At 42.6% G+C, this 12500-nt stretch overlaps 1 protein-coding gene across 2 annotated transcripts in view; it reads right to left on the bottom strand.

Moving 5' to 3' along the window:
- Window positions 1–12500, bottom strand: part of ldb2a (LIM domain binding 2a) — a 129930-nt gene that overhangs the window by 95437 nt on the left and 21993 nt on the right. For both annotated transcript variants that reach the window (XM_080745430.1, XM_080745431.1), the window contains exon 2: window positions 1810–1912. In XM_080745430.1, coding sequence (XP_080601556.1) covers window positions 1810–1912 — 103 coding nt within the window. The remainder of the gene's footprint in view (window positions 1–1809; window positions 1913–12500) is intronic.

Raw genomic sequence — 12500 nt, 5'->3', positions numbered from 1 at the left:
CGGCTATTTTCAGTACTTGATACCACACTGAACTAAGCATACAAAAGGCAATGCTGGAGAGGATTTCTACATAGTGAGGGCAATTATTTCAACAGAAGATGATACATTCAAATTCAGGGGAGTTTGGAAAAGGCAATTCTCTTGAATGCTGCCTTCAGATATGGCATGGAAAGAGGGCATTTGCATTTCTTTCACCATAGTAAAAACTGCATTCATGGTCTGGAGAGGGCACTTTTTACAGACTATTAAAAGGGCAGGGGCTCAAGCCCCCTTTCATGTCTATGTGTGCACGTGCCTGGTGTAGATTATTAATGACCTGCTGCTGCTTCATCATACATACGAGAGTGTCGCACAAGAAAGAAAGAAAGTAGAAGAACAATAGCGTCACGATGCAACGCGATTGGAGCTCTTAGATCGGCCATTTTCACCATTTTAAAATGTTATACAGGATTATTAAAAGAATAATAAGAAAGGAAAGGTTTTGGACATACAAGGTTTCCACCCGACAGGAACGATATGAGTCCCTGCTTGCTGTGCGACGTATCACCACTGTCGGTTGCAAAACACATAACTGCAGATCTGCCTTTTTTCCTCCTTTCCTTAAAAAGGTACAAGGTGTAATTTTTCATACTTTTTCTTTTTTTACGGCAATACATCATAATAAAATTCATTCTGATAACACAGTATAATGGCTGTAGCAAAATGAGACCGCTGCTGAAAAAAAGTTTTCTTTCTTTCTTTCTTTGTCTCACTTTTCTTGGGAGTATACTGTCTACCGTATCTCCTGAGAAAAGCACTGGATCGATTTATGGCACAAAGGAAGTCTGTCAAGCAAAACAGGAAGAGGAACTCTTGCTCTTGCACTGCTGTTTGTGTACAGCTACTCTTGGCATTTCTAAAATGGCAGAAAACAAACCCAAAATGTATTTTTAAAACAGGGGAAAAAGAACTTTGTAAAAACTTTTAGCCGGAGCCTTACTTATTTTTGTGTGCAGCTTAAAGGGAGTGTTCTGTTTACCAACCCGCTAAGCTTAGGCCAAGGAGAGACAATAAACCACTTCTTAAATCATCTCTTCTTTTCCATGCCTGTTCTTATGCATTTATGCATCGATTTCAACTCGTCCTCCAAATACCGTTATTTATTTATCTTCCCTGCATTATTATTATTATTTATGAAGCACTTTGTAACAGTTCTAAAGAAACAACATTCTTATTTTAGTGTGAATGTGCGCAACAAGAATGTACTTTGAGTGTGCAGTTGTGTGGTGAGAGAATCGATGGTCTATTCCAGGGGTCTTCAACGTTTCAGGCCAGGGACCCCTTAGTTGAGAGAGAGATGAAGCAGGGACCCCCACAACCTTTTTTGTAGATTCCATATAGTTTCATTGTTTGACAGCACAATCATCAGTGTATTTTGGATTTGTGTCAATTTGTGTTTTCAGATATTTAACCACTTGAACCGTCAATACTTAATAAACTTGACCTTTCACTCTGTACTTAGTCTGCTCTTTTCCCCCTCTATAACAAACCTCTTCGCCAAAAATAGCTGATCTACAAGCTCACAACGCCGGGGCTTGTAGATCTGCTATTTTTGGCTTAAGTTCTCAGAATATGGACACTAGGGTTCAAGCGGTTCATATTAAAAAAAGGTTTATATAACACAAAGATTTGGAGGACCCCCTGTAGTAACTCTGAGGACCCCCTAGGGGTCCCGGACCCCCTGTTGAAGACCCCTGGTCTACTGTACTCTGAAGGCACGTCTGTAGTTAGTATTTGTGTAACCCCAGTGCATTGTGGGAGGTCTCTTACTGTATCTCTTTGGTCCGTCTTCCAGACAGAAGGAGAGGGTCAGCGTAGCGTCTTCCTCAAAGAACTCTGTGGCAAAAGCGTCCCACCACAAACTGTCGCTTTCCTGTCAGAGGAGACACATAGGGGTTGAAGGTCAATGGAGAGGATGACAAGAAGAGGTCAATAATTTACCTTTAGATTTATTTATATAAAAAAAAACATTTAGATATTTTTTTGTGGAGGGAGAATAGAGCGGACCATGTACAGAGCCCGAACTCGGTGAACTAAGTATTAGTTTAGAGCAGTGGTTCTCAATCTGTGGGTCGGGACCCCCAGGGGGTTTCCCCAAATTATTTTTTGGGGGTCCCCCGATGATTAACTTAATGTTCAACGTTGTTTTCCCACTCAACAGTAAACAAACCAACATAAAAGTTTGAGTGTATAGAGGGTATCTGCACATTTCTAAAGTGACAATTTAAGGACTTTTTAATGCCTGACACATGACACATTAAACATTGGCCAAATTGTCAAATATTAGAGGCAGAAATTGTGAAAATAGCCAATCAAACACCTCGCAATGCGAGGCGTTGAGAGCATATAGATCTGCTATTTTCACAATAGAGCCGTGTTATACAAATGTAATTCCTCAACTCTTAGAGCTCGTCAGGGTGGGGGGTTCCCCAGTTAAACTATGATTATTTTGGGGGTCGCGGCCTGAAAAGGTTGAGAACCACTGGTTTAGAGTGACATACAAGAACACTGCACTTGCTAAAATGCTATATGGCTGTCTTCGATTAAGTGTTAATACAGAAGAAGTTGGCATACTGTATTAACAGATATCTACAGTCATTATATTTGACAGCTCAACTTATAAAGCACAACATACGCTAACACGTGACAATCAGTGTTGGGGTATCACCAAGGATCATCCACCCCTCCTCATAAAATATGATAATGTTGGCAGGACCAACCAACCCCAAAACGCCTTCCACTGACACTAATCTGCCCTGGCATGTTATGACAGATCAGCGTGTTTCATCCGTTCGTCGCCAGGGCCGCGGGTGATCACTAGCAACCTCCCCATATGTCCACAATTAGCGCTGTCACCGCCAAGCAACGTCAAGCTACAATGAGCAGTAACCTGGACACACACACACACACACACACACACACACACACACACACACACACACACACACACACACACACACACACACACACACACACACACACACACACACACACACACACACACACACACACACACACACACACACACACACACACACACACACACACACACACACACACACACACACACACACACACACAGGGGTCACATTTTCTCATGCCAGAAGAGTGCAGCAAAGCCGCGTGCCGACACGCAGCTTTGCTGATGATCCGAGTGCCATGAGCCCTGACCCCTCTTGCACTGCTCGGCCGATCAATCAGGTGATTATCAATCAATAGGTGATTATGAGCCGGTGTAGGGGGATAACCAACTAGCCCAACAGTCAGTTAACCCCGATTAACAGACCCGGGCCAGGAGTCTCGTGGAATGACAATACACGTCACGTTACAGCTGTGTTGTTTTTGCTGTGGTGGAAAAAGTACTCGCATTTTCTACTTAGGTTAAAGTATCAATACTGCATTATAGAAGTAAAATTATAGAAGTAAAAGTCCAGAATTCAACATTTACTTGATTAAAAGTACAAAATTATTGGCATCAAAATGTACTTAAAGTACTAAAAGTAAAAGTACAAAATGTTTGAAAATAGCAGATCTACAAGCTCACAACGCGTCGCATCATCGGCTATTTTCAAATAGCCAAGGTATAAAATAGGGCAAAAGTGGTTTATGTATGTTTTAACATATTATACTTTATATCAGCAAAGTAACCAGTAACTATAGTTTTCAAAATGTAGTGTAGTAAAAGTACAACATTCGTATCCCAGATGTAGTGGAGTAGAAAGTATTGGAATTTGGAAATACACAAGTAAATTACAAATATCTCAAAACTGTACTTAAAAGTACTTAGTTACTTTACACCACTGTGTTTTTGTCTTTGCTTAGTTTTTTCTTCTTTTTTTTACATTTCTGCTCTGTCTTGAAGAGAGTGAAGACTGACAGGAAAGTGATGGCAACGGGGAGAAGGTCACACGCAAGCCCAGATTTTGTAATACAGTACGAGGTTTACAAATTAACTGGCTGAGTCACCATGGATTAAAATGTTTATAAAACATCCCAATGATCAGTTATGAAAATGTCATGTATTTGTATTGTATTTCCCATAGGGAAATCTTAGATCGTGTCATATAAGAACTGTGTTCCAAAAATAAACAAACCAACACAGCGATTGTTTCAGTCATGTGACTCTGTGTCGTTAAAGATATTGAGTTACATTTGATAAGTCTGTGTTTGGAAAAAATATATATATTACCCATTGAATGAATTAGTATTTTTTTATCGTGATGCCTCATATCCATAAGAGTAAAATCGCCCGGCTGATTTGTTTATTTATGGAACACAGTTCTTGATGCGAAAATCCTCCAATGGTAAATCCAATATGTAAAATAACACTGTGACGCAGCGGGATAGCGCCCTCTAGCGGCAGTGATGTCAGACCTATTAGTTCAGATGAGACAGATGAAACAGTTAGGGTGGAGTGAAGGAATGTCAAAACTGAGCCCTCTCGGGCGCCTGCTGGCCTGGTGGTCAAGGCACATACCACATACTAGGCTATGATGCCTGCTGGGGTCGCCGGTTCGATTCCCGATCTGGACGACCTTTGCCCCATGTCATTCCCCATCTCTCTCCCCATTTCCTGTCAGTCTACTGTCCTATCAAATAAAGGCATAAAAAGCCAAAAAAACAAATCTTAAAAAAAATAAACTGGGCCCTCTCCAGAATGGACCTGCTGAATTTGCAGTTTACAGCCCGACACATAGGCCTATATTGGTCTGGACGATATGTTGGTCATTATTTGACTTTTTTATCAGTATTGGCAATCATGCAGATGTGGCGTCTCTATTTTGGACAAAAGCGTTTTTATTTATTTGTATTTTTTGGGAGGCAAGGAGATTTGTTGTAGACATAAGAAAACAGTCCAAGTATCGTAACGTAGGTCCTTTCAGCAGAGAATAGAGACCCAGACAGCACAGCGACATAACGCCGATGCCTTCTCTCCCTCTGTAACGATGTAGGCGCTATGTAGCGTCTCTCCCTCTGTAACAACGTAGGCGCTATGTAGCGTCTCTCCCTCTGTAACAACGTAGGCGCTATGTAGCGTCTCTCCCTCTGTAACAACGTAGGCGCTATGTAGCGTCTCTCCCTCTGTAACAACGTAGGCGCTATGTAGCGTCTCTCCCTCTGTAACAACGTAGGCGCTATGTAGCGTCTCTCCCTCTGTAACAACGTAGGCGCTATGTAGCGTCTCTCCCTCTGTAACAACGTAGGCGCTATGTAGCGTCTCTCCCTCTGTAACAACGTAGGCGCTATGTAGCGTCTCTCCCTCTGTAACAACGTAGGCGCTATGTAGCGTCTCTCCCTCTGTAACAACGTAGGCGCTATGTAGCGTCTCTCCCTCTGTAACAACGTAGGCGCTATGTAGCGTCGGGAGCGTTTGCTCATTGGGAAGATGCATTTGCGACGTCGCTGCGCGAGCGAGGAGCTAAATTGGCAAGCAACGTAGCAAATGCATCTTCCCAATGAGCAAACGCTCCCGACGCTACATAGCGCCTACACTTTTACAGAGGGAGCTACTAGGTCGCTGTGCTGTTAGGGGATCTTATGGTTGGCCCCGTAAACTGCATGACACATCTGATCAACACCATAGACTGTAAAAAGAATATGGACGAAGCGAAGCCATTGGTCTCTATGCTACGAAAATGAATCATAAGGAATGCTATTAGCTGCCAACGGTCACGTGCAACCGCAGGGATACATGGGAGAATGTGGTCGGAGCCTCCCGAAATAAAGCACACGAAGAAGAACACAGCCGGCTGGTATCAGTTTAGTCGGCCACGCCCCCCGCAACTTTATCATCAATTTTAACATAAATGGGACCATATTTGCACAAAACGCATATCATGGTGATTGAAAGGGAGTTTTTCACTAGCGACAGGAACCATAAAGTATTTATGACGTTTATTAAGGTTAGAAAATCAAAGGGGAAAACGAATGGGGTCCAATGTAGACACATTCTTTTTGGTACCTCGCGGGGGGAAAACAGCGCAACTAGCGGCCAAACATAGGAAGTTTTAATTCCGTATTGGATTTGTTTTAAATCGGCGGAACTATGCCCCTGATCAACACACACACACACACACACGCACGCGCTCGCGTGCATGCGTGCGTGTGACTGTGTGCGTGCATGCGTGACTGCGTTTCTGCAAAAAGAGAGCCAGAGAGTAAAAGACAGAGGATCGGGAGACAAAAGGAGAGAGAGAGGTATTAAGAAGATCAAATGAGACAGAATAAGAGACAGAATCTGCTCATTGAATTCACTAGATCCTCCTGGGAGCCTCTTGGGATTGAGAGTCAAGCCATGGGTTAACAAGACTCTCATGCACACGCACACATCACATATTCACAACACATCTGACTACATGAAAAATACGCTGTTCTATATCGTCGTTGTCGGGCAGAAAAACCTCGTATCTCCAAGTTTCAAATTTGTACGTTTTCTTCGCAAAGTAAAGCCCTGCTTCATCATACAAGGCGGTCGCACAAAAGTAGTGAAAACAGCAGATCTACAAGCACACAACGCCTCGCGGTGCGAGGCGTTGTGTGCTTGTAGATCGGCTGTTTTCACTAGTTTAAATCCTTTTTAAAATGATGAATACAAAACGAACGGTTTTGGACATACAAGGTTTCCACCCGACAACAACGACATGCTTTTCTACTTGAATTATGTACAGTAAAATGTAGCCTCCTGAGCCTACACTGACTTTGTGGTGCAATTCATTAAACATACAAGGCGCTGCAGATTTTCACTGTGATATCTAACAGTAAATGTATTAGGCCATATTTTAAGTTAAACTCTATACTTTGTTCTGTATCGTTCCAATTTTATCCCAGAGTCCTTTTCCCCCTCTACATCAAAATCTCTTCTGCAAAAATACTCAATCTACAAACTCACAACACAACACACATTGTGAGCTTGTAGATCTGCTATTTCCGGCAAAGCGTTTTCCTATTATGACAGAACAGGGACACTAGTCTAGTGGTTAAACAATAACTTACATCAGTAAAATGTCCTGTAAACACAATTCTGTATCTATGCCAAACACAAGAAAAGAAAAATGCATTCTGGGTGAATTTCTCTGATAAAAGACAAATGAGGCGGTTATACCAATTAAGCCCGATGTTATACTTCATCGTACAACGGTGTCGCGAGACCAAAATAGTGTGTGTGTGTGTGTTGGATAGTTTAGTTTTTGTTTGGTTTCAATGTAGACATATTAATAATCAGCTTGCCAGCAGAACTGAGAATAACGGATGGAGATCCTTGCTCATTAAAATAGCCATACGCTGAAAATGCACACGGAAAATGACATAATCGCAATTATTTTGTGATAATCGTCGAAATCGTTTACATGTTGAAAGATGTTTATATATGTTCAAACATTTAAAAAATCTCACAACGCGTCGCAATCTGTTGCGTTGTGAGCTTGTAAATCGGCTATTTCCACTATCAATGTTCTTTTTTAAATGTAAAATTGTCAAATATATCAGTAATTTCTTTGAGCCAAACAGAAATGTAATTGTCAATGACAAAAACACAATTAAATCGTTGATTGCAATTATTTGAGTGACAATTAATCGTCATGTAAAATGTCATAATTGTAACAGCCCTACACACGGCCCAGTGGGCCCACCCATCTGACCACTTAACAAAAAAAAAGGTATCAGATGGGTGGCCTGAGATTTTCAAGTGGTGCCCTGATGCAGGAAAGGTTGAGAAGCAGGGAACTAGGCTTTAGTTTCAGTATTAGAGGATGAGACGACAGGAACGACTTGCAGACAATAGAGCAGTTCCCTTGTCATCGTCCTCCCGAGCATTAAATCAGTAAGTGTAAAATGTAATGCTGCTAACTATCACCACTGAATACAGAGTGCCTATCAGTGTGGTGTGTAGAGATAACATATACGTACCTGCCTCCGGAACCACATGAGTATCCCGCTAGTCTAACAGTAGGATCAAATCTTACCGGAGCCTTCAGCCTCGAACAGAGTCGGGTCCGCGGTGGATCCACCGCGGTGTAGTGCGGTGTAGTCTTTTTGAGCGTTAACGTTGTAGTTTTATGACTCAAAAAGACTACACCGCACCGGCACTACACTGCAGTGGATAGCCTTCCACCGCGGACCGACTCTGTTCGAGGCTTAACTCACTAAAAGATAAAGTAAAACTATGAACTCCAACTATAAAAAATAAATAAAATCTTACATGGAAGACAACCACCAGCTAGCATTAGGTATACTGGGGCGCCCACTGGCCTGGTGGTCAAGGCGCATACCACATACTAGGCTATGATGCCTGCTGGCGTCGCCGGTTCGATTCCCGACCCGGATGACCTTTGCCGCATGTCATTCCCCATCTCTCTCCCCATTTCCTGTCAGTCTACTGTCCTATCGAATAAAGGCATAAAAAGCCAAAAAAAAAAAAAAAATCATTAGGTATACTGTAGCTTGGCTATTTTCACATCTTCTTAATTATTAATGTTTTATTGACGGAATTTCATAGAGGTGTTAGTTTGTTTGTTTGAAAATGTACAATTAGATTTTTTGGGGAGGGGAAAAACTTTTGAAACCCTATTTCGCGTTTTTTTGTAAGAAAAGAAAATTGAATTTTTTTTACTCGAGTCGCAACCCATATAAATGTGTCCGTTACCCACAAATGGGTTCCCGACCCAGCGCTTGGGAACCAGTGGTGTGAGATGACTGGCTTAGTGGTGCTCAGGGCCAGCTTCTGGGCTCCGGCCCACCACTGTAGACAGTGGGAAACACTGCTGGCATTGAGCCAGACAGGCCCAAGAACCCCTGCAGCCTGCTGGCCACGTACGTAGAGACAAGCTGCCTGAATCATCCTATACATGGAACTGAACTCAGCTACTCTCTGCGACTGTCCCATGCTTCTGCTCCTGCAGTCTTTAACACCTACAGTACAGTAGTGTATGTGTAATACAGTATACGTTAGGCTACAATAGGACAATGCCAGAGGATTATTATAGGCTACAGGATTGTAAAGGACATATCGATTCTCAAGGGCATTTAACTGTATATCATTACTGTACTGTTCGGACCCTTGTGTTATGATTAATTAAAACAAAATAGCAGCAGAAAATTGATTGTCGACACATGAAATGTACCCTTTGTTTTTTCTACAGTTGGATACAAAAACTGCGAAATACCGTAGTTACACAATTTAACACTGTACACTACAGTAGATACTTATACTTTTACTTATAATAGAGTATTTCTATATTGCAGTATTGACGCTTTCACTTAAAGGGATACTGTCACCTAAAGGGGTACTGTCACTTTAAAAAAGTCATCTGAAAATATGACTTAATATTTTTATGATGTCATTGTGGGAATGCGCAATTATAAGCCAATCAAATTAATTGACTGTACTTAGACTACTTACTATACTGGTCAGCTGTTGTTGGGGAGCGAGGGGCAGATTACCCTGTGACATGAGTTTCAGGCTATTTCAGACTGTTTTCAGAGAGACCACGTGACCTACTGTATCATACTATTATAATTTCGGGGCATGTCAACCAATCAATTTAAGTAAAGGATTTGAGTACTTTTTCCACCACTGACCAGTAATCAGTAGCAATTAACAGCAGCCAAGCAGACCAGCACTGCTCAACAATGCTTCCACTCAATAAACACTGATAAAAAAGTCATACATTCCCTCTGTCAGCCAAACAAAATGTGGTGGACACGTGAAATCATCTAAAGTTAGCATTGATTCACTTCTTTTCATCTCTCTCGAATCCCAGACAGTTCAAGGTTTGTTTGTCGTACAGGCACAAGCAGAGGAGTGTGAGGTGTGCAAAATACTGTGCAACAACAACAGCACAACAGCTCTCGCATCTACTTTCTCCATTCATCCATACAAACAAACATCCATCCATCCATCCATCGCTCCTCTGTTTGGGTTCCTAAAAAGTAGTTCACCCCCAAAAAAAACACTTATTTTATTTCTATTATTTATTTACACACCCCACGAAGCCTTGAATTCACGGAGATTGTTTCGTTTTTGTCGCGTTACTGAGACAATAATTTGATGACCGCTGGAGTCTCGACAAAAATAAATAAATAAAAGGCTTCAAGGGGTGTATAATTGATATAAAATAAGTACTTTTTGGGGTAAGTAAGTGTACCACAGAGCATTAAAATCCATTTAGGCCTAGAATTATTGAATGCCTAAACTATTGAAAAACAGCAGATATACAAGCTCACAGCGCGGCACCGAGTGCCACGCTGCGAGCTTGTAGATCTGCTATTTTTTTTAAAGTCGTGAATAGGTGTGCAAATCTTTGAATATGTATTTTTAAAGCGAACCTTTGTAACTCAAGTTTTGCTTCTGGGTGGTCCCTGATACGAAATATTTTGAGACGGGGGTCGGCGGCCAAATACATATAATTCTAGGGGGTCCTTGACATGAAAGACTTTGAGAACCACTGACGTAGAATCATGTGTTTTAAAAAAAAACCTTTAGAAGACATTATAGAATCGGGTCAAAATCAGGTCAAAATTCAAATGTTCACGATTTTTCAAAAATATCAGATCTACAAGCTCGCAGCGCAGCACTGCAGGGGCAACCATTGAGTAAACGTTAAGTATCTTTTTTTTTGGGGGGGGGGGGGGGGGGTCTTTTTATGCTTTTATTTGATAGGATAGTAGACTGACAGGAAATGGGGAGAGAGATGGGGAATGACATGCAGCAAAGGTCGTCCGGATCAGGAATCGAACCAGCGACGCCAGCAGGCATCATAGCCTAGTATGTGGTAAGCTCCTTGACCACTAGGCCAGCGTGCGCCCCAAACGTTAAGTATCTTTTAAGTATCTCCAAGAGGCCGGACTGAGTGCCCTCTTTTAGGGGATTTAGAATATGCTGACCGTGTCAATCTGTAAGTGTGTCTTTCTCTGCTCCTCTACTTTTCTTTCTCTCTGTCTGTCTGTCTGTCTGTCTGTCTGTCTGTCTGTCTGTCTGTCTGTCTGTCTGTCTGTCTGTCTCTCTATGAGTATCCCCCTCTGCTGCCTCGCTGACAGCCTTTTGCGCCTCGCCCTCCGTTGGCGCCGGCGCGGTTGGTGCGCTCTGACGAGCCGTGCCGATGTTTGTTGTCAGACGCTACAAATCAGACGTCAACTCCGGGGGAACCCGAGGTGAACTAACATGTCCTCCACCAACAACATGACGGCCCATCACAAGATAAGACTCCCCGTTGATCCCAACAGATCGCTGGTGTCCGAATGCTCGGGTTGGGGGGGGGGGGGGGGGGGGGGGATTTATCAATGTGTCAATCGGCCACTGCACAACCACAAATCAGTTTGGTCTGAGCCCCAGGGATTTGTGGGAAATCCAGAGGATTGGAGGAGACAGCATAGAGAGGATGTTAGGTAAATAACAACAGAATTCATGGGGGGGGGGGCGGGGTTAAGTCCCTCACTTATAGAAAATATACATAAGCCTTATGTATGCCCTTATGTCATAAGGCCAGGAACGAGGACACAGTGTGCATCTCTCGCTTACACACACACGCGCACACACAACACACACATGCACGCGCACATGCACACACACAGCAGGGTTGACAGTACGGCACATTAATGAACACACTCAGGTGTTAACAAGTGAAAACATTCATAATTATACACTAAGCCCAAACAGTGTGACGAGGCACACTCGTGTGCCGGAAGACAAGTCCATGTGTGGCTTTGGATTGTTTTTTGTTATATAATTCATTACCTTTACATTTACTGTATATTAGTGCAGTGATGTCCTAATACAGACTGAAATCCGATGTATTAATCCTTTTTAAATGTATTAATTTTATGTATTATTTCTTTATGTTCAACAGTAGTGAAACTAGCGCCCACACCCTGGTTGGGGTTGGCGAAAGGGCCTTTCTGTGTGGAGTTTTGCATGTTCTTCCCGTGTCTCCTTGGGTAGGTACCCTCACAAAAACATGCAGTAATCCTGGTCTCAATAATGCCTCCCCCCGGCCAGCCGGGGCGCCTGAGGGAAAGGAACTGGTTGGAATAACGTGTTCGTCCTTCACGCGCTACGTCCATACCAGGGAAAATTCCCCCTGTCAGGTGAAAAGAAACAACTTGGACTACTCATGCATTGAAGGAAGCATGAGGTCAGTCCGTTGTCTCCCCAGGCGCAGCAGAGGGAGAGCAGAGCCCAGGATTACATAGCTTAGGCAATTGGCACTGGGTGAAAAAAAGGGTTACAAAATTGAGGGATAAAAATGAAGAAAAAAAAAGTATTAGTAAAAACAATTGCATTATATCGTTTTTAATGTTTTTCTGCTTTAGGTTCACTGCCTGCCTAACCCAGATAATGAATAGCATATCGACACAATACACATAGAATAAGGGGTGCCCGGTGGCCTACTGGTCTAAGCGCATACCATATAGGCATTGATGCCTGGCAGCGTCGCCGGTTAGATTCCCGAATCTGAATGACCTTT

This window comes from Nannobrachium achirus (genome assembly GCF_963921795.1).
Source record: "Nannobrachium achirus genome assembly, chromosome: 17".
Taxonomy (NCBI): Eukaryota; Metazoa; Chordata; class Actinopteri; order Myctophiformes; family Myctophidae; genus Nannobrachium; species Nannobrachium achirus.
The sequence above is the reverse complement of the archived record's forward strand: the minus strand, read 5'-3'. Positions and strand labels throughout refer to the sequence as shown.